Consider the following 21,418-nt stretch of genomic DNA (forward strand, 5'->3'; position numbering starts at 1 on the left):
ATCCATTCAGGCACCGGCATTCCGATTGACTAAGACTCCTCACAGATGAAGTCCTAGAATGGGTAGGGCAGGGTGTACAAGGCCCGTCCCCATAAGCCGTCTTGTAAGTTCCAATTAGACACTCTGCAAGATGATTCGATCGACAAAAAAAAATCGATTAATTGATTATTGATCAATATTGAATGGTTGGTGGATTGAAGTCCACGGATATCAATTTGACTATTCGATTAACTTATTGATCTGTTAATTTAGTAAATGATTCAACTGATGCACTGGCAGTCGGATAAACTACGAATCCTCTTAGATGTAGTTATAGAAATGGGGGTATGGGCAAGGGGTAAAAGGCCCGTCCCCATACTTAGTTTTGTAAGTCACAATTTTGACACACAACTCTGCAAGATGATTCGATCGAAAAATGATTGACTAATCACTAATGAAATGTTTCATAGAGTAAATTCAATTAATAAATTGAAACTTTAATTTGAATAATGTTTTGCTAATTGATCAATTGATGCGATGCCAGTCCAATCTAGTATAACTACTGTAGATTAGGTTATATATAAAATAAGGCGGCCAGGGTGTATAAGGCCCGTCCCCATAATTCGTCATGTAGGTCCTGATTTGAAACTGTAAGGTTATTTGATTGATAAAAGGGTTGAATGATAAACTGACTGATTGATTATGCACGTTGCACAAGATGTGTCAAGTTACGAACGTGATGCTGCTTCAACGACTTGTGTGCACTTGATGCATCATTAAGAGATTGTTGTCGTGAAGAAAGTATAAATACATAATGAACTATGCCAACATTTTATTTGAATTAATGGCGTATAAGATATGTGCTGTCAAGGGCGAGATCAGCGCAGATGATGGTCCAGGTCATAGCATACTTTTCAATTTCATGATACTTCAGATAGTTCTGTCGACAATGATAAAATGCTTAGATCATATGGCATGTATATTGGCGATGGTTCAGTGGTAGAGTAGCCTAATGATTTCATAACCGGGAGGTGCCCGGTTCGCGAAACCAAGTCGATGCGCCCATTCCCTTTGGTAAGGCATTACTGTAGTATGGCAATCTGCCTGCAGTAACAGTTTAATACAACTCCAAAAAATTCAAAATAGGGCCGGTAGAATCATACTAAAAGTTAACCCTTATTCGCATACTTCTACCAGTCAAATTCATAGCTGTCTTGGTTGGCAAATGATACGTGAAAGGCAACGAATCCATTTATTACTCCTAACTTACAAAACATTACATAACATGACCCCTGAATATTTGAAAGACATGTTTGAGTTTAAACCCTCTCCATACTCCCTCCGTAATGCACATAACCTCTCTTTACCTAAGCCAAGAACTAATTATTGTAAAAGAACTTTTGTGTACAGAGCTTCTTTTCAATATAATAAATTATCCCCTGATTTGCGTCAACTACCCACTTTTGCCACCTTTAAGTCTAACCTAAACAGACTATAATCACCTTGATGTTGTATCTCTTTATGTATGTTTATATGATGTTTGTTTTGTTTGTTTTGTTTTGTATTTTGTTTTTCCTTTAAGTATTTGTATTAAGTTTTCGACTGATACTTTGTAATTATTTATTTTGTTAATTTGTAACATTATGTATATTTTGTATATTGTTAACTGGCCCCATGGAAGACCAGCAGCAACAATTATAGTTGCAGCTGAATATGGGTAACCAGCCGTATATTTGTATTTGTATCTGATTTTTTTCTCATACGGAAATAAAAACAACAACTCCTCATGACCCAGTTCCTCGGAGTCGACATAAAGCCGTCGGACCCCCGGTTGCCTACAACTAACACACACGCGCTTTCTTATATTAACAATCATGAAAAAGAAACAAAACTTCAAAAATACTACCTTGACATGAAACTCCGTCTCCTGTAAAGCCAGCTTCGCATACACAGAGGGTCGACCCGCTACGGGTAGCGCATGCGCAAAGTGCACGGCTGTCACACGAACTGCCACACTGATCCGCACTCACGGTGTCGAAATACGCGTCATAATCCTTGATGTCTGTGCAGAAAAGTTGACCAAAGAAAACAAACAAACATACAAATAAAAAGTCAGTTAGCGTTGTGTCGTTATTATAATATCGGGAGAAACTGTGACAACCTATTCCTTCCTCTTGTTAAGTTAAAATAGAGCTAATCGACTCAAATTGAACACATAACTCTTATTACAGCTGAATAGGTAGCTGGTTAGTTGTTCGAATCGTGCTCCTGCGATGATTGTTCCGTTAATTTCCTACACTAACCGAATTCCTACCTTTACACCAGGACCAACACTATACCTAATCCAAGCATAACCTGAAACCCATTTCGACCCCTTTCCTAACCCTATACTGACAGAATGATGAATAACAGCAATAATTTTGTTACCAGAGCAAATGTCAGGTTAATTTAGCTTGGCTGTATTCCATTTATCGATTAATCACTTCTGTTTATTCTTTATAATTTGACAAAGCCCTTAGAAAGCAATATGACAATGGAGTGTTATAAAAAGATACAGTAGTAGAATTCTGGTAAAGGAGAAAAGTAATTTGTCAATCATAGAAAAACCATCCCCCCGGTGGGCGTTATTATTTTCGGCGGCACAGATTGGAGTTAAGTGCGTGTTGAGACTACGGGAAAGTTTAGGGTTAGGGTTAGTGTTAAATCAAGACCCCTTTTAAAAAAAAAGGCCCAATCTGTGCCGCAGAAGAAAATAACGCCCCCGGGGGATACTCAGATTTGGTTTGGACGGGGGTGTGCCGCTCAAGCATCGAAACCCCTACCCATTAATAGGTTCATTTTTCTCGAAAGAAAAACCCATTTTTCACAATTTCCGGGTGTTTTTTCGAAAATTTTGAAGAAAAAAACGGTCCTATTTTTGGTATTTTTGTTAAAAGTGGGACCCATGTTTAGGGATTTGTTGTGAAAAAGTGACACATTAGAGCGGTACATCCCCATATGTCCTAATATGTGAGTACCCCTCCCCCCCCCCCCGTGAACCATCCCCTGAAAAATTTGTTCTTCAAATTCCCTAACATGCCCGATATAACAAGAAATAGTTGGCATGTTCGGATCAAACTTTCATGCCACATGCTTGTGTAATCCTATATACACATTTCTGTTTGCAGTGTATGTGACTTACAGCCAGAATGAGTGAACTTCATGTTATTTTGATGAATTCAGAACCTCGCAGTCTACACCAGTTCTTAAGAACTTAATAATCAACTTTTTCCCAATGGCTTCCAGGCAATTTCTTGCACTATATGTTATCACGTGACCAGAACTCAACTTTTGATCTTTAATCTGGTCCTTGTTTACAAATGCATTCTTACCGTCTTTCACAACAGTTGCGAGGTTCCGGACGTCACCGAAATCGGCTAGAATGTACACGTACTCATCCACACTGGTTGCTATAGCGTTGAGCTCACTAAGCTTGATACTGCCGATGCCGATTGTGAAGATTTTAACGCCCTCACTTTTTAGTTTTTGCGCGTTTGCGTGAGGAGGGCCCCCATCGTTGGATGCACCATCAGTTAGAAGCATCACAACTCTAGAAGAAAATAAATGATTTATAATAAATAATTCGTATTAAAATGAATGATAAAAAGTGAATATAATGAATAGATCCAATTTCCTAAAATAAATAATCAATAATAATACTGAGTAGTAAATAATGAATAACAAATGGAGGTAAATGAAATGACGGATGAGAAACAGAGAGAGACGGGTATCTTAAAGAATAGACATGAACATGTGCACAGAAGTGACGTGTCACAGCGGGGGAGAGGGGGCATAGAAAAACAAAAGAAGGAATGGGAGAAGAAGAAAAAGAGATTAATATGGAAAGGTAGGATGGAGAGAGAGAGAGAGAGAGACATGGAAGAAACAGACGAGAGAGATAGACAAGAGAAAGAGGGAGAGGGTGAGACCTAAATCCCGTACCTTTGTGCACCTGGGCGCCCATGGCTGAGAACATCACGACCCGCAGCCTCTAGTGCTCCTGCCGTACACGTCCCACCAGGATGGTAATTCACAGAGGTCAAATCGTTATCAAACGTGCATTTGTTCTTGTTTTCAGGCGAACTGATGTAGTTAACCCGAATGTGGATTTGATTGCAGCTCGAATACGAGATGACCGCGACGCGCGTCGTACTCGCAGACACGCTAATGATCTTCGATGCGAATTTAAGGAACTCGACGGATATTATAAAGTCGCTTTGAGCGACGCTTCCAGACGAGTCGAGTATGAACACGAGCTCGCTCACGGGTTGGGTGTCGAACAACTCCTTCAGCTTGTCTTTGAATCTTCCACCCTCTTCGCTAATCCCTTGTGCATTTGCTCGTATTGTACCCCTTCCTAAGTGGAAAAAAAGGAGCAGCATGAGAGTCGATTTCAGCATCTTGTCATTTGTTGACTTTGTTTAATTGTGAATTACAAATATTCTTTGTCGAAATACAATTTGATTCCTATCTTTCTAGAAATACCCTACAACAATGTTCCCGTCCATAAACAGGGTCAGTTTTGAGGCATTCCTAAAAGCGATTCATAAACAAGTCCAGAGTCAAACTGCACTAGTTTTTCACAGTTTGTTGTGGTTGTTCAGCGACGTATAGCGCCTACAATATTGTGTGGAGCACCGCAGTAGTTTGGCATTGTATCCAAGTGATTTCACACATGCACACACAAAAAAAGGGATTGTAAATGGATTTTGGTCTCTACGAAAGGAGATCCTCGGGAGTTGTGAGCAATATTTTGAATCCTGAGCGATAAATACTCATATTCCTCTCGTCAACATCGTCACGTTTCGCAATGCTCGACACAGCCTAAAAAGTAGTCATGTACATGGGAGTCGCCGTAAACTTTTGTTTATGAATATTCATAACGGGAGTGTTAAACAGTGATTGGCCAGTAGTTACATACATGGCTCTTGGCAAGCCCGTATAATAGTCTGCAGGCACAGACTCTAATCAAAGCTCTGAGCAGAACAGAGCACTGTCAGTCTCTGGCTGAAGCAGGTAATGTACAGGGCCTATGCAGTATAGTCTCATACTCGGTAAGCTTTGAGTCATGAATATTCATGACGTGGATGCTGTGCTTTGATTGGTTAGTAGTGAAAGTCTGACTCTGCCAAGTCCACTCCACCAATGGGGGTGGAGAACTGATGATGGACGGGAATATGAGAGTGAAAAATCACCTGACTTTAGGAGGTAAACCTCACTATTCACCCCAGATTCAATATAGATCCCTGTTATTCAAAGGACGGATATTTGAGGGTAAATGACCTTACATCAAAATGTCACACCACTATTCTTTAACTCTTTTCACAAAATATTTTGGACAATATAAATGGCAATGTGGTGTCGAGGGTGGGGCAGACGAGGGGGGGGGGGGAGATTTATCTCCTGCCTCCTGCTAGTGTTTTAAGTTTCATGAACAGTTCGCATAAAGATAGGAGCGCACTTGGAGTGGACGTAAATTCAATGTTATATTCATTTGGTTATAATGAAGAAATAAAAGTCTGTTTAGTCTGAATATGAATCTGAATGTCAAATATTCCTCCGTGATTTAAGATATCAAGAGGCTTGTTTTAAGGCTCAGAGGTATGGGGAGCTTACAGCTTGGAGGTCTACTTGGGGCTTACTGTCAACTCCTATACCCGACTCATCCATGATATTAAGAGTCTACTGTTCCACTGTATTCACCCTGCAATGAAATTAGCACAGAGCTTCCGGGGTCTTCACCCCCAAGACTACATATGCCCCGCTCATTTAGAAGAGGGGGGGGGGGGGGTTGAGAGGAAAGGGGGAAGACAGGAAGTAGGAGGCGACATCGAAAGATGACAGGAAAGGGGATTTATTGTCAACTGTTATTTCACAATATCCCGATCTGTACTTGCCATTGTCTCGCGTATCAAGGTTCCTGCTAGCATACATCAGCTCCTGGGAATTGTGAGCTTTTAAACTCCCGGGGAAAATACCGGGGTTTTCCCTGTCAATCCACCCATGAACTGATGAACTTTCTCCCGTTGAAAATTGTTCTTGGTATTTTTTATAAAGTACATAATTATGAATAATAACTTTTTATTTCCCCCCCGAATCCCACAAAAAAGCCTCTTTACGATCACCAAAGGACAATTGTTTGGTCGTTGAAATTGTTGGTGCTTTGCCAGTAACAAAAACTTCAACAAAATCATGTTTTTTGTGATAAAAATCTCCACACCACCCCAACTCTGTATTTACTAACTGTAGTTCATCTGTTGAGTGATGGACGAAATGATAACAAATTGGAATATATTTTCATACAAATTAAGTTTAATTCTACCTTTCTCTTCGCTACCACGACTAAATAACGTCCAGAGCTTGATTTTTACATTAAACTGAAAAAATCATAAGGTCTTATTCCACTCCCGTAGTTCACCCTCATCCACTTTGAGGGTCATTCCAGTAGACCCATGGCCCATGAGACCAACAAACCAAAGTTATACATACGGGGGAAATGTCGACCTTTTCGGCAATCGTTCTTGTGAACACTCAATATTCATCAATATTCTTTGATCTAAGGTGTACCTATTGTTTTGTTATGAATGTACTATTTTTAATGACTTTTTAATACTATTGTATTATGTGCAGTATCCTTGTGTTTTTACTTAGGCCTATGTAAATTGCACTCAATTCAGCCGATAGGCTGCCATGTACAATTGTTTTTTATACCACAATAAATAAATAAATAAATAAATAAATAAATAAATAAATAAATAAATAAATTTAAAAAAAAACACTCGAAGAAGATGACAGGAGGCACGCGAGTCCGACATTACCAACATTGTGTGGTATAGCCTCCCACTCATCAATATCACATCCTTTTTCTGTAGGTGTTAGTTTAAGATAAAAGAGGAACATTCATTGGCCCCCCCCCCCCCATAAAAAAATAAATAAAAAATAGGGACTGGTAATGGATTTTTTTATTTCTAACTTCAATCATCATTACTAATCTAAATGACAATGGATACGGCATCCGCAGTAGATAAAGGCGATAAACAAAATCCGTTCAAGCCATATAAGGTAACGACACGTGGATAAGGAAATAGAGTTTTACAGAGTTCATCCTTCCGATACAAGTTAGATCAGTTCTTAATTGATGGTAATTCATTATGTTTGGTGGGCATGATAAGAGAAAGCGGAATAAACCATCATGACGGAGACGAATTGGCCAAAGACAGGTTTTGGGCGTCAAGTAACGCCTGGCTGGAACGCTCCCCAGGGAGAGTGGAGATTGTGCACACAGTGTGTGCGGACAAGCACTGAATCCAATGACCGGGGTAATATTATATATGTAAAGCGCTTAGAGACATTGCTATATATAATAAAGCGGAATATTAGTATTATTATAGACAACTTGTAGAATAGCTAGCGTCTTTTAATACAAGATCTAGTCAAATTAAGTGCCCCCATGCGTTTTCAATCTTTAAAAAAATGACTTGAGAGTGAAAAAATCATCTGGTAAAATTGTGTAATTTTGGGTTTTAATGAAGAAAGAAAGAATAAAAATCTGAATCCGAATTGATTTTTATTTATTGATTTATTTTTAATTTTTATTTATTGATTTATTTTTTTATTTATTTATTTATTTTTTTTTTTTTTTTGGGGGGGGGGAGGCTTGCAAGTAATGACATTTAAAAAATGCAAAATAGTGAAAGTTGAAGGGGTGGATGCAAGGGAAAAAAATTAGGGAAAGAAGGCAAACTTCATGTCACGAAAATAACGTAGTTTAATACTCTGCACAGTGAAGTGGCTGGTGGGAATAACCCCCCCCCCCCTTCGTCGGTGCCACCACTTTGGTTTTGATACTCCACATGGGCTTTACAAGATAATAAAAGGGGAAATCCGTCTGACAGTCTGTTATAACACTTTTAGATTCACAATATCGATCGAGATAAAAAGCAGAGACATCAGCTAATCACCAAATTTCTTTTCCTCTTTTTATTTATTTGGCTTTAAATTTATTCAGCTATCTTGTGAACAATCAAAGTGTATTACTTGTATAGTATTACTTGAAAAACATTGATTACCTTTAAATATATCCAATGTAAATATGTAAAAACTTTGGTATATATCCCGCGTAGTAGGCTATATCAGATAATATACATGTACATTTTTCGTCCTTGCTTATGATCTTTAAAATCGATTTTAAATCTCTTGTTGATTTAAAATTCATTATTATGATTTTTGTTGTTGTGCAATGCCTGAAAATCTCACGACTATGAAGCATCTGATTTACAAACCAAAAACTGTTGACACAAACAATAAGCTATTAACAATGTGCAACGGTATTTCTTGAATAATCCGCTTTTTATGAGGATACCAATTAATTTGTATACTTTATACATATACATGTATTGTATTTATTAAACTTCATTGATGTACATCAATAATCTGTTTATAAACATATAATCACTTTACAATGTAATATAACAAATCAATATTCTGTTTGGAAACATATATGTCCTATAAGTCAATTTACAATGCAATGTAACATATCAATATTCTGTAAACATATATACCGTATAATCAATTTACAATGCAGTATTTATAGCAAAACAGAAGGAAAATTATATCCTGCAGAAACATTTGTGTATTTATTTCTCTATTTTTGTGTGTTGCTGTTATCTGTTTTTATTGATGATTATTATTGAAAAGTATTGTTACCAAACAGGGCCTGTATAAATATCAGAAATAAATAAATAATTTTTTTTTTTTTTTTTTTTTTTTTTTTTAATTTTATTATTATTTTTTTAATTTTTTTTAAATTATTATTATTATTATTATTATTATTATTATTATTATTATTATTATTATTATTATTTTTTTATTTTTTTATTATTTTTTTTTTTTTTTTTTGGGGGGGGGGGGGGGGGCAATTCTTCGTCTATTTTTCAACGTTCATCAATCATGGGCTTGCACGATTTTCCGGTAACTTTGTCTCAGATTCTGAAACAAAATCCTGGATTTAGCTCATGCTGCAATGATACTATAAACCTTTAGGTCATTAAGGAATCCCATGACTTTTACAAGCCCATCGCCTGTCTGATTATCAAGATATTTATGATTGGAAATCGAAACCAAATATTGCGTTTTCCTAAGGTTTTCATAACACTACAGTCTATTGGGGCAAACGAGTATGGTAAAACCGGTCACTCAAAGATTTTTACTTTTTTGAGGCACTTCTTGATCATTTTGAAGAGCCTTTTTCTTTCAGGGCTTCAATATTACACCATATCACAGATACTGATAACACGTAGGGCCGTGCATCTCAGATTTAACATTGCTAAACGATACCTTTAAAGCGGACTCAACTTGTTTGAAGCTTTGTAGTTACATGTATTAGTATTATGGCAAGTCCAAGCTTTTTTGTCCCATACGTCACCGACCTCATCTGATTTTCAGTATATCTGATGAATGTAACAAGCTGATAGCCCTTCAAGAGTTCGAATCAGGCAAAGGATCTAATGAAATCATATTTTCATATCAACTTATGTTCCCAAGTACATATAATGCAACTCCATAATACTTGGTGAGATATGGGAAATACCATAGACTTGCACAATAGTTGGGTTATCATTATACCCTTACACAATTTATTTTGTAATAATAATCATACATGATACTTAGATTGAAACCCAGATCTAGAGTACGATTACGCTTTATTGCTCACCCAAAACAGTGTGGATTCTTCGAAAACAAAATTATGACGAACAACTGCTACGACTTCAAAACAATGAAGCAGCCAAAACTGTGCACCGGAATCGACTGTCAATAGCTCACAAGATTATTGCCGATTCATCTTGACTTCGCAGTGTATTATGGGAGAGGGGGGGGGGGGGTACAGTAACGAGCAACGGCAAAAAATCCACGAACGAAAACGAAAAAAACAAACAAAACAAAACAAAGAAACTAGAATAAAAACGCAACAAAAAAATCACACGGCAAGCAAACGAACAGATAACGAAAAGATAACGAAAAGAAACAAAGAAAAAAAGTTATAATATTTTCAGGCCCATTTTTGTGTAACTAGTATATGCATAAATACAATTAAAAGGGGACAGGTTGTGCCCCCCATCTCCAAATCTGCCAGTGACTTTGCATCTTTACCAGACACAGCATGATGTACTCGTCGTTATACAAATGGGATTGGGTGGGAGTAGTGACATAAATTAAGATAAAATGATTAAATCAGTGTCATTTACTAAATATTTTAATAATATTTATAACAATATAATAATAATATTGGATATTCTTATAGCGCACATATCCATCATCACGCAAGGTGCTCAAGGCGCTTCAATAAGCTACTGATTTCAGCATTCAAGGATTCCCTTTCTACCGGTACCCATTTAACACCTGGGTGGCGAATGTTAAATTTAGACTAATGTCTTGCCAAAGGATTCGAACCGCGAGTCATGTGGTCCGACGAAGTAGCCACTAGACCACGACACCTCTAGATATGATATGATTCCCCACACTTGCACTGCTGTTGTTTAATCCTTGAAAGCTGACCACAAGGGAGAATGAATGATATGCAACCCCTCGATTGGTCTGACATTAGTCACATGACCATTACAATTACTATCAGTTTATATTCGGGGAGAGGCGATGTCTAAGTATTGTATTTCTACATGTTATTTCGAATATTTTGATGATAAAACAAAGTTTCTACCATGACAAGCTGCGAAGAGTCTTTGCTCACTCGCAAAATTCAGAATTAAAGTGAAAAACTGATATAAGGGTAAGAGACGTCACACTACCCTAATGAAATAGGGCCCATGTCCTTTGCTAATCCCGCCCAGAAAAAAGGAGAATCGCCATAACAAGAGGTAGGCGTCCCCTGAAAGTGACATAGGAAATGAGATAAAACAATATCAAGGAAGGAAGTAATGGGACATAAAGACAGGATATTTCAACAAACGAAAAAACAATTACTGATATCCTGTTGAAAATAGTGAATCAATGTTACTAAAAATAGAAGTAACCTAAAAGTGAACATTTTCATCGGTATTTATCTGGTATCATTGTTTACAATTAGACATCCCTTTCCTCGTTTCATTCTTCTGTGTTTCTTTTTTCGTTTCTCAATTCGAGCCAACATTAGACAAAATCCTTGATTATGACCCCGTCGCAATCTCTCTGCCCTAGCAGATATACGGAGCAGTGACCCTTAAGAAGAACTGGAGTATCCAAATAACCAAACACTAAAACTCTTATCATTGACTTGGAGATAATATCTATGTTGCTTTTGGTAAAATACAGCTTATTGGGACATGAAAATGAAACTCCATTGTTCAACGATCTTTCTTACCCTGAACATGACTTTCGTTCCTGCACCCTACGGCAGAAACTTGGCATTAACCCTGACGTGCAGACGTGTTTGTCAGCTGGGCGAAAAAGAGAAGAAGGGGCGACGGATATGACGAAGAGAGAGGAATTTCGGGATAATGTTACAGTTTGGGGGGTTCTTGGGAATGAGTGTAGAGTAACGGCGGGGAGGGGAAGGGGGAGTGGGGACGTGGGGAGTGGGGAGGTGGGAGGGGAACACTCAAGTGTCATACATTCAGTCAGTACACAAGTCTGAAATATATCACCTCCCCTCCCCCTCGACATAATTATATTTGCATTTCACTGGGGTTTTCCTAGACAAACAATATCATACCATAAATTAAGTGTTTTGAAGTTGCATGACTTTTTAGGGGGCTAGACACGTATCATACACCTGGTAGGGGCGGCGTGCTTGGCTAGGGTAAATGTAGGTCTGGTTTACTAGCGTGCTTGTGATGAGCCGGCTGCCAGAGAACAGTGCAGTGCCACCTGTCGCTGTTTCATTTGTATAATAAGTAGGGTATAATTATTATGTACATGCAGGCTTGCTTTTAGATTTAGTTGCTTTTGTGTCGTGCTATATCGCCTTTTCGATATCGATGTTAACTTGCATTCTATTACCTTATGTTTTATGTTTACCTTTTGTGGCCGCGGTGGGGGCCCGAGCACCCCCATGCATCCACCCTGGATCCGCCACTGATGTGACCAACTGTCAACAATTATCTGATGATACATGAACTAGCTATTGTTTGCAATTGCAAAATACACACCACATAAATGTTATCGTGACATAGTTGCTAGAGAATAAACATTATGAGTAATTATAAAATGGCTCTAGTATTTTAAGCATCGTGATTGGTCAATACGCGTCACATGACATTGAAAAAAATTTGATGCAAGCACGATTTTGCAGAAATGAGTGCAGAAAAAGCGCAGTAAAAAGTTATATTGCACGGTGCGTACGCGTGACCATGGAGATCCAGTGCGCGCGCGTACGTGTAGTACGCGCTCCCTCGAGTTGCATTGCAATTATTGTAGGCTACGCGTAGCTAATATTGTACGCTCCACCGGCCCAGCGCAACGTACGCGTAGCTAGCTAGCTAGAGCGGTCAGCGGGGTATTATTAAAAAGCAAATTTTTATTTTACTTTTGCCTTGGATTTAGGCCTGTTTTGACTTTTGGATTTTATAATGAAGCCAGGAATTTCAGCTGTCTGATGTAGACTCGTCTCTAGACCCACTGTATGGATTTTATTTTTAATCAAGGCAATGAATCCCATTGACTTTTTGGTAAGCCTGCAAGGTCTTAGTCTAACTTTAATTAGAAGTAGAACCAACATAACTCTAGATCTAGATCTAGATCGAACTCTCGTAGACTCTAACTTATTAGATCTAAAGTTTCGTTTTTGCTATTTGTGTCGCTATTTTATAAAACAAATAACGCACTTGACCCTGTTGTGCAAAACGTAAATGCAGTAAACGCTCGGTTTCTTCAGATGGTTCGCACTGTCAACTCGCCGCAAGCGGCTCGTTGCACAGAGCGGCACCAATCTAAAGAAACCTCGCGCGTACTGCATTCACCGCTATTGAACTCTGGGACGTGCGTTATTTGTATAATGATCACCTTTGTTTCTTTTCCAACAACTTTTAAAGATTTAAAGGAACTACACAAAGAAAATTCACTAACAACTCATGATTAGAACAAATTACATATGGATGGAAAGATTTTCTCTTGAAAAACATGAACAATTTGCTAAGAAATCATATAGATATCATGGAAAGGCGTAAAATGCAATTTTTTAAGACCCTTCTTAGACCCCCCCCCCCCCGAACGCCCCTGCACGTAAGCCAAACACACGAGCGTAGCGAGCTCTGAATAGTGACGTCACACACTGGACAAACAGCTCAGTACCGGAGTCGCGCGTGTATTAGTCTGCAGCTAGCCAGCCGTGTCCCGTGTGTGACGTCACAAATATTGACGCTCTACAAAGGACCGCTGAAGGCAGAAAATCTGGATATCAAAACTTACATTTTTGAGAGTTGATTACTGCGGGTCCCAAACATATTTTGAAGAGGAGAGTTGTTGTATTTGATCAGTAAGGCTTCCCCTTCGCAATGATATGAGTTTTGCATCAATTCAAAACACTTTTGATTCATCGTGTGTCTACTTTAACGACTCTCTCTCTCTCTCTCTTTCTCTATGTCGGTATGTTTCTCTCCCTCTTATCCCCTCTCTCCTACCGCCCCCTTCCCTCTTTACTTTCTATTTACCCTACTCTTTTCCTCCGCTTACGATTACTATTTCCATTATTTTGTAATTTAGAATGTCAAGTGACATATCGTTATTAAGTTAATCAAATTAATTCCGTTTATAACGAAATTTACAATCTCTTCTTCCTCTATAGACTGCCACACCTATGCCTCTATATCGCTGTTAATATTTCTCTCCTTTCAATCTCATTCATTTTTCATATACATCATCACAAATATATGAATTTTCAATATGCATGGTCTCATAAAAATATACATATAGGCTAGAAAAAAGGGGCCAGTTAAGGCATTTTATACCTAAAAAAAAAATCATACAAGAAATATACATACATATAAACACTAAACAATGCAAAATGGAAAGCGAACTACCAACAAAAATGAAAGAGAGAGAGAGAGAGAGAGAGAAAAAAAAAGAGAGGGGGGGGGGGAGAGAAAGTATGAAAGGGAAAAGGAGAGGGAAGAGTTGCATTCAGATAGTATCAAGTGGAACATTTGAAGTCTGTGGATACCAAACACCTTGAGAAAATTCCTGGCCACTGAGATTTTCATATGTAAGGTTCAAGAATACAGACATGACTTGCTGTAATAAGTACAATGCTATAAATAGAGCCATATACACAAATAATTAATAAAAGATCCACAGGCATACGTGCCGTAGTTAAGAACGCATAATTGTCATTACCGAAAATATCACCTCAAACAAATTTTACCGTCATCCCTTATCATTTCACTGCCTTGTCACTTTAATACAGACAACAACAAAAAACAAAGAAAAAATGTTGATGATTGCATGTGAAAGATGAAAATAGCATGAAGGCCTTTGGCGCCATAGGGGAGCTGGGCTATTAAAGGAAACCTCACACCAAAGAATAAGTGTAGGTTTTCTAAAAAATTAGATGTATTCCTTATGAAAATGTAGAGATATATGAATGAAGATATTCTAGGCATGATTGTGATGCCTTTTAGCATGACATGGGCGCAGCCATTTTCAGTTAAGGTTGTACATGTTTCATGCGCCAAACTCCAGTTGGAAAAGGTTTTTAAAATCAATAACAAAACAATTACTTTTCAATAAGGAAAAATCATAGCTGAAAAGATATAACAGGGAAACAATTATTGTAACTAATTCATATAAAAATACATAAATATAGCAGTTGACCAATCTATTTCATTTATGAGAAACCTTCACCCCAGAAGAGTGCCAACTTATTTATGCAATTTGCGTTCTGGCGATTGTAGCACAAAGGATAATAGCAGGTGAAGAATTGTTTGTCACCAGACACACCTGGGAAGGAAGCATCCATTAATTTGAATACATTTACTTGATAAACGACTTCACATAGTACGTCACGTTATCAAGAAAATGTCGATGCCCATGTTGTGCCGAGAAAATGTGCAGTTATTCATTCTTGCTTTATGCCTCTCTCATACACTTTGGTGGGAAATCTTGTAGATTAATGGGCAAGAAATTAATTAATCTCTTAGAATAAGTGAAGTTATTTCTTGGGGTGAGGCTTCCTTTAATGCAATGGTCGTGTACTTTGTAGGCGTCTGGAATAGACACGTGCGCAATATAAATGCAGCTATTATTATTATGCTCTCCCTCTCTCTTTGTCTGTCTGTCTGTCTGTCTCCCCCTCTTTTTTTTTTATTACTAACTCATAGACACGTGCTTTCCTAATGAGGCTTTCACATGTACACTTCGGGGCCCGTACTAGCCTCTTGCCGTTGGCTCCTCCCAATTCTTCCGGCGTTTTTAATTGACCGTTAGTCCGTAGAAAGCCCGTGGGGCACCATACGGTGCCTGAACGTCCCCTCACGTTTTTTTCCGTCAATTCTCAAAGGAGGCGCGGATGTCAGAGTAGTTCACAGAGTAGTGGACCGCACGGCAACCAGCCCTGGGAGCTTTTCCGGGGGCTCTGTCTCCTGGACCCCACCAAGGGCCCTAAGGCTGGTCCCTGGTTGCTCATCTGACCGTGATTAAATGCCTAAAAATCTTAAGCTTCCGGGGGCCCTGTCCCCTGGACCCCATAAGGGGCTCTAAGGCGGGCCCCTGGATGCTCATCTGACCGTTATTAAATGCCTCAAAACTCTGAAATTCCGGGGGTTCAGCCCCTGGATGCTCAACTGACCGTTATTAAATGCCTAAAACCCCTGAGCTTCATGGGGCTACGCCCCTGTACCATACGCCAATTTACGCTCCCCTTGCTTTGCTCTACCTGATCGAAAATACTTTAGCCCCACTGTGAAAAACGCTCCGAGGAGCCTGCATGTAAGAGTGGGGATGCGGATTTTTTGTTCTCCCCCCCCCCCCCCCAAAAAGTTTATGCTCATTATACGCTACTGCTCCCCGTCCCTCGCATTTTGTCCCCCCCCCCCCCCCAGGTCATGAAAAGAAGTCGCCGCCCCTGCCGTCGGCACCTGACCGGCATCGGGCTGGGACTCGGCGGGCACCCGTACGGGCGCCTTGCATTTTTACTTGAACAATTTTCACCGGGCACCTCCCTGGCGCCGCAGAATATGTGACCACACATGCCGTAGAAACGAAAATCGAAAGGGTCCCGATTTGCCAATTTGAAATTTCCATAGATATAATGACCTCATATTTCAAACATCCACAACTCTCTTCGTATTGGTCCGATTTATTTCAAATTTCTCCATTTTGTTTCTCTTATTTTTCTGTTTTTATGCAAATGAATTTATTGCAAAGGCTACACTGCGTCCTTTCGATTGCAAGTAAATTGTCTTATGTGCCATTAAGGCCGACATGGAGCGTCAAAGGCCAGGCAAGTCGCTGACGCAGTCCTATTTTACACAAATAACGCCTCGTGTGCAGTTATTAATTGGCTCTTTGTATGGTCCTGTCTCGTGAAGAGTATTTTTTGTAAGAACAAATTTCACAATGTTTGCGTTTACAAAAGGCAAAGTTTGCCGATGAACAGGAAAAAAAAACCAAGTCCTTTGACAAAGATATTGTCACAACTGAATCATCCAAAATGTTCAAGACAATATGGTTCAGTGAAGATCTAACCAGTGTATTATTTAAAAGCATACCAAATGATTTGAGGTGTTCATTGCTGGGTTAAATGTTGGGTTAAATTAGTTAAATATCAATTTAAGATTAAATTGTGGTTCTTAATGTTCACTTCTTTGTTGGTGTCGTTTGTGACTATTTCTCTTGAACAATGATGACACACAAATATATATATATATATATATATATATATATATATATATATATATATATATATATATATATATATGTTTAATTGTTTTTCTTCTGAAAGCTTGGTTTACTCAGTGTTTTCGAAACGCCCGTTATTCATTTTCTTCCGTATCTCCCTTTCTCTCTCTCTCTCTCTCTCTCTCACACACACACACACACACACACACGCAATTTTTTTTATTTTTTTATAACAATTTTGTTTTATTTCTCCAAATGAGTAATACAAACCATAACATACAATTGAATAAAATAAATGTGTTCAATATTGATGCTTTTACATAAACATAATTAAACACAAACTTATTTGCAGTATAATAACGCACACGCGCACACACACACACACACACCACATACACACGCACACACACGCACACAACACACACACACACCCCTCCTGTGGGATTACCCCTGAAAAATATATAACAACGAAACATTGAAAACGAGCAACAGCCATGCAGGTTTACGTCGTCTGGTCGTTGCTTTTGGCCTAACCTTCATAACTTCAACATCCTGCTAAAATGACAATCACAACAATTAAAAAACATTCCACTCACCGAAATGAAGGGCATTTCCTTAATCAGACATTTCAAGGCATGCCATGCATGTTGTATGTCAAGGGTGAACGAAATGAAACCACAGATTGGAGACGGAAATTGTTAGAATGGTCTGGGACCAAGGCTGGATTCACCTCATCTTACATCAGGGGCGGATCCAGGGTCGTGCATAGAGTGGGGAACATTTTGGGGAAAACTCTAAAAAGCAATAATGTATGACGTGTGGAATTTATGATTAAAACAACCCTTTATAGATATCTACTATCTTTAAACTTCTATTTGTTTAATTGTTTCCTAACAATGACATATTTTATTTTTTTGAATTGTTTCTGTATCAACTTGTTTTAATCTTTGTATTGTGATAATGATTCACTTTTCTTTTTTTTTCTTTATTTTTGGTATTCTGTACTTGCTGTTTTCATTACTATGATTGTAAGGGGAATCGCTGTGTATTACTGCAAGCCACTGGCTTTTTAACGCGATTTCCCAGGCGAAATCTATTATTCATTATATCTTTGTATTATATTAAATCAATAAAATGAAATCGAAGAATTGACAAGGAAAAAAAAATGAAAAGTAATAAATTATCACATTTACAGGTGGCTAATTGGTAAAACAAATGAATGAAATTCAAAGAGGCACAAATCATTAAGAGGGGCGAATTTTCTGCTATATATATATTGTGATTTCAAGGGGGCAACTGCCAAGGGGGAGGTATGTTTTCCTCGATTAAGATATCGACATAAACCAGGACTTGATTATAAACCTTCCATGCTGCAAAATATGAACGCGATTGCCAGGTTTTACGCACTCTTTATCATGCGATAATCTCACATATTTCTGAAGGTGATGAGTATCTAGACAAAAGAGGGATTGTCCCGTCAAATCCCGGGAATTCTAATTAGACCACCTCTGATAAACAAAACCAGGTAAATAATGAATAAATATCTCTTATCTCTAAACAAATAAATCATGTCATTTTATCCAGCATGTGTGATCACGTTTAAATGGGAAAGTCCACCCTGCATTGGTTTTAGTAGAAGCAGAAAAATTAGGGGAACATGTCAATGAAAGTTTGAGCCAAATCCGATCAAAAATAAGAAATTTGTATCAATCAAACACAAATTGCCAACTTTGTGACGTTTTTTGAGATGTTGCCTCCCATTTGCTCTTTACTAAAACAAATTTTAAAAAATCAGAAATTTCTATTTCCCCTAAAGAAAATGTTCAATCATACATGCACCCTAATGATTGAAAATGTTTCTATAAGACCCCTGTATAAAACAAATCTTTTCCGTCATCAATATTAACTAAACACTGAAAAATTATGAAATTTTCTGTACAGAGCAAATCATAGAGGACCTCGCAAGATACGTCACAGTGTTGCCATTTAGTGTATCACTGATGACAACTTTAAAAATGCATACGTTTCCTACTTTTAATCGGATATTGATCAAATATTAACTATAATTATACCTCGTTTTTTATTTCATTAATACCAGGTAATTAACATCAAGAGACGCCTGAAGCTGTTAGTATTTCAGAATATTCGATCTACAGAATCATGAATCCAAAGAACAATCTTTTCGCCGAAATAAATTAAAATCCACGAATTTCGAGAAAAAATACTCTGTATGTCGATGTATTATCTCGTAATAAATACAAATTAGGATATTACATTGCTTAGGAAATCATCCATGAGAAGACAAATCTTTCCAGAACACCCCTTCAGTGCACGGGGGGGGGGGGGGAGAACAATTTCTGTCTAGTCCACCCCCCCATCTTCCACTTTTTGTTACAATTTTGATGGGCAGAAAAGTGGAATCCTGCCAAAAATAATCAGGTACCGGCGGAAATGAAGACAACTCCCCAAACACTCAAATTGGAAGGCATTGTATACAGCGTGTTACACTCACCGTTTCAGCATTGAGTTTATTTGGATGAGAGAATAAAATTATGACAACCTATGCCAAAAAGATGTCAACCTATGTCCAAATTATGTCAACCTTTGCCTAAATTATGTCAATCCGTCGCTGTTTTCACGAAGTGACAGTAGTGAAAAAAATTGCATTCACTTTGCGTGACGATTTTCCTCACTACCGTCACTTCGTGAAAATTATCTATTGCGCAAAGAAGTAGACTTCATTTGCGGAAGACCTTCTACTTTTATCCTTATAGGAAGTCGGGAGGTATTGTGTCATAATTTGGTCGATAAAAGCTTAATTGGGGCTATTGACTTATTCAAATACAATGATTGTCTGTATCAAAATCTTACATAAAAATTATGGTCTGTGACGTATCCCCAGCCCCCAACTGATTGTTATTTAGGATACGGGTGTATGCGTGTTCACTCCCTTTGAAAGCACCCCCTTTCTCTGGTGTGAAAGTCAATACGGGCTGGATTTTGTCGCGCGAAATTGACCGGATATTTTGGGAGGGGGGAGGGGGCGGGCGTATGGGACAACATAACTTGGACTTGCCCGTTACTGTTATCTTTTCTCATTTCTCATTTCCCAACGCGCTAAAACTGCAATCAGTAATGAAATAAAATTAATGATGTATGGTTGTATTGCCTAGATACTGCACTCAACTAAACGAAAATGTGATAAATCCATATTATCATTATCGTAGAGGCACTGTTGTCGTGTTGCACGATCATTGTCAGGAGGGTATCTCGGGGAAAAGAATCATAAGAAGATCCATGTGGCATTATAGACCATGATATTCCCGATGGAACACCTTTCTCTGTTAGCTACTCAGAGAAGGGCAACAACGTCAACACTGTTTTTGACTAAATAAAACGTGATCAATGCCAAGATAAGCCCTACAATATATCATGACAATAATATTTCAAAATATTTTTTCTTGGATTTCTTGAATTTCTCGATAATACCGTGACTAAAGTGGAAATCTCTCTTAGGAGCACGTCATTCATGGAAATGATTCATGTGAGAATTAGGATTCGTAAAAGACAATGAAGATATGTGTTATTCATAAAGTCCTTTCGCATATAGGGAATATGAAGCGAAGCTGTGTCATTTTCATTTTTACTTTAACATGATTTTGTAGGAACTCATATCGATTTACAACATATCAGTACATGAGCCCACGAGCCTATTTATTTTCTAAGACCGTCTTACGTGGGAAATACAAAGATTCATTAAAATTACATTTGTAAGGAGTAGCTTCTTTAGGACTTATATCTCGGCTAGTTACCATAGGCGTTTCAACCGGCCTCAAAATATTGAATGAAGTTTTTTCGGCCTTCATATTTTCTTGTTACAAAAGCTGCAATTGGGGTTAATCGCTTACTTGTTAACAGCTTATATTTTAGATGTTTTTCAGTTTCTTGGACTTCTAATGAGGATCAACAATTACCCTATATTAGCTTATTCGAACTACTTGTGATCCACCTTTATGCAACAAGTTGCTAACTTATGTAACAGCTATTTCATGCGAATGGTTTTAACAAATCACCATTTTGGTATGAAAGAGTGACGATTTCTTGTGGGGAAGAAGAGGATGGTGGTAAGCGATTTCCGAGGAAACTAAGCGAATGTGACGCTACACCTCCCCCTCCCCTATTAATAAGATGTTACATTGTGCAGTACAACAAAATTATATTCTAGCGATGCCCCGGATAAATCACATCCATTATTTTAGACCCGCGTAGCGACCGAGCTAGACAATTTTTACATTCGAAACATCGCACCTCTAAAATAGCTATGTTCACGATATTCGATGTCTATGCAACAACCCCATCTACGACAATAAGCAACACATACCAAGCTCAAACGAGCAGAAAACATTGGCAAGGTCGTTCTACTAAAATTCAATAAACACCACTGATTGTACAAACAGGATTCTTACATTCACGAATGTTAGCATTTCCTTTTTAGGATGGGATACCATGTATATTACCCCCACATTTTCATCCATACCTACACAGATGAAAATTATGTTTCTCTATTGATTGAAAA

The 21,418-nt window shown here is 38.1% G+C and overlaps 1 protein-coding gene across 1 annotated transcript; it reads right to left on the minus strand.

The window, feature by feature from the left end:
* Nucleotide 1: 1 nt before the first annotated feature.
* Nucleotides 2-4,817, minus strand: LOC115922350 (sushi, von Willebrand factor type A, EGF and pentraxin domain-containing protein 1-like; the record flags this gene model as incomplete). The annotated part of the gene is made up of 4 exons (XM_030981250.1): nucleotides 3,961-4,817; nucleotides 3,351-3,568; nucleotides 1,886-2,041; nucleotides 2-123 (listed from the first exon to the last, which is right to left on the minus strand). Coding segments are annotated over exons 1-4 (954 nt in total), but the record flags the coding sequence as incomplete, so codon positions are not given.
* Between the last annotated feature and the right edge of the window lie 16,601 nt (nucleotides 4,818-21,418).

The sequence above is a fragment of the Strongylocentrotus purpuratus genome, unplaced genomic scaffold (genome assembly GCF_000002235.5).
Source record: "Strongylocentrotus purpuratus isolate Spur 01 unplaced genomic scaffold, Spur_5.0 spur5_scaffold_11, whole genome shotgun sequence".
Lineage (NCBI taxonomy): Eukaryota > Metazoa > Echinodermata > Echinoidea > Camarodonta > Strongylocentrotidae > Strongylocentrotus > Strongylocentrotus purpuratus.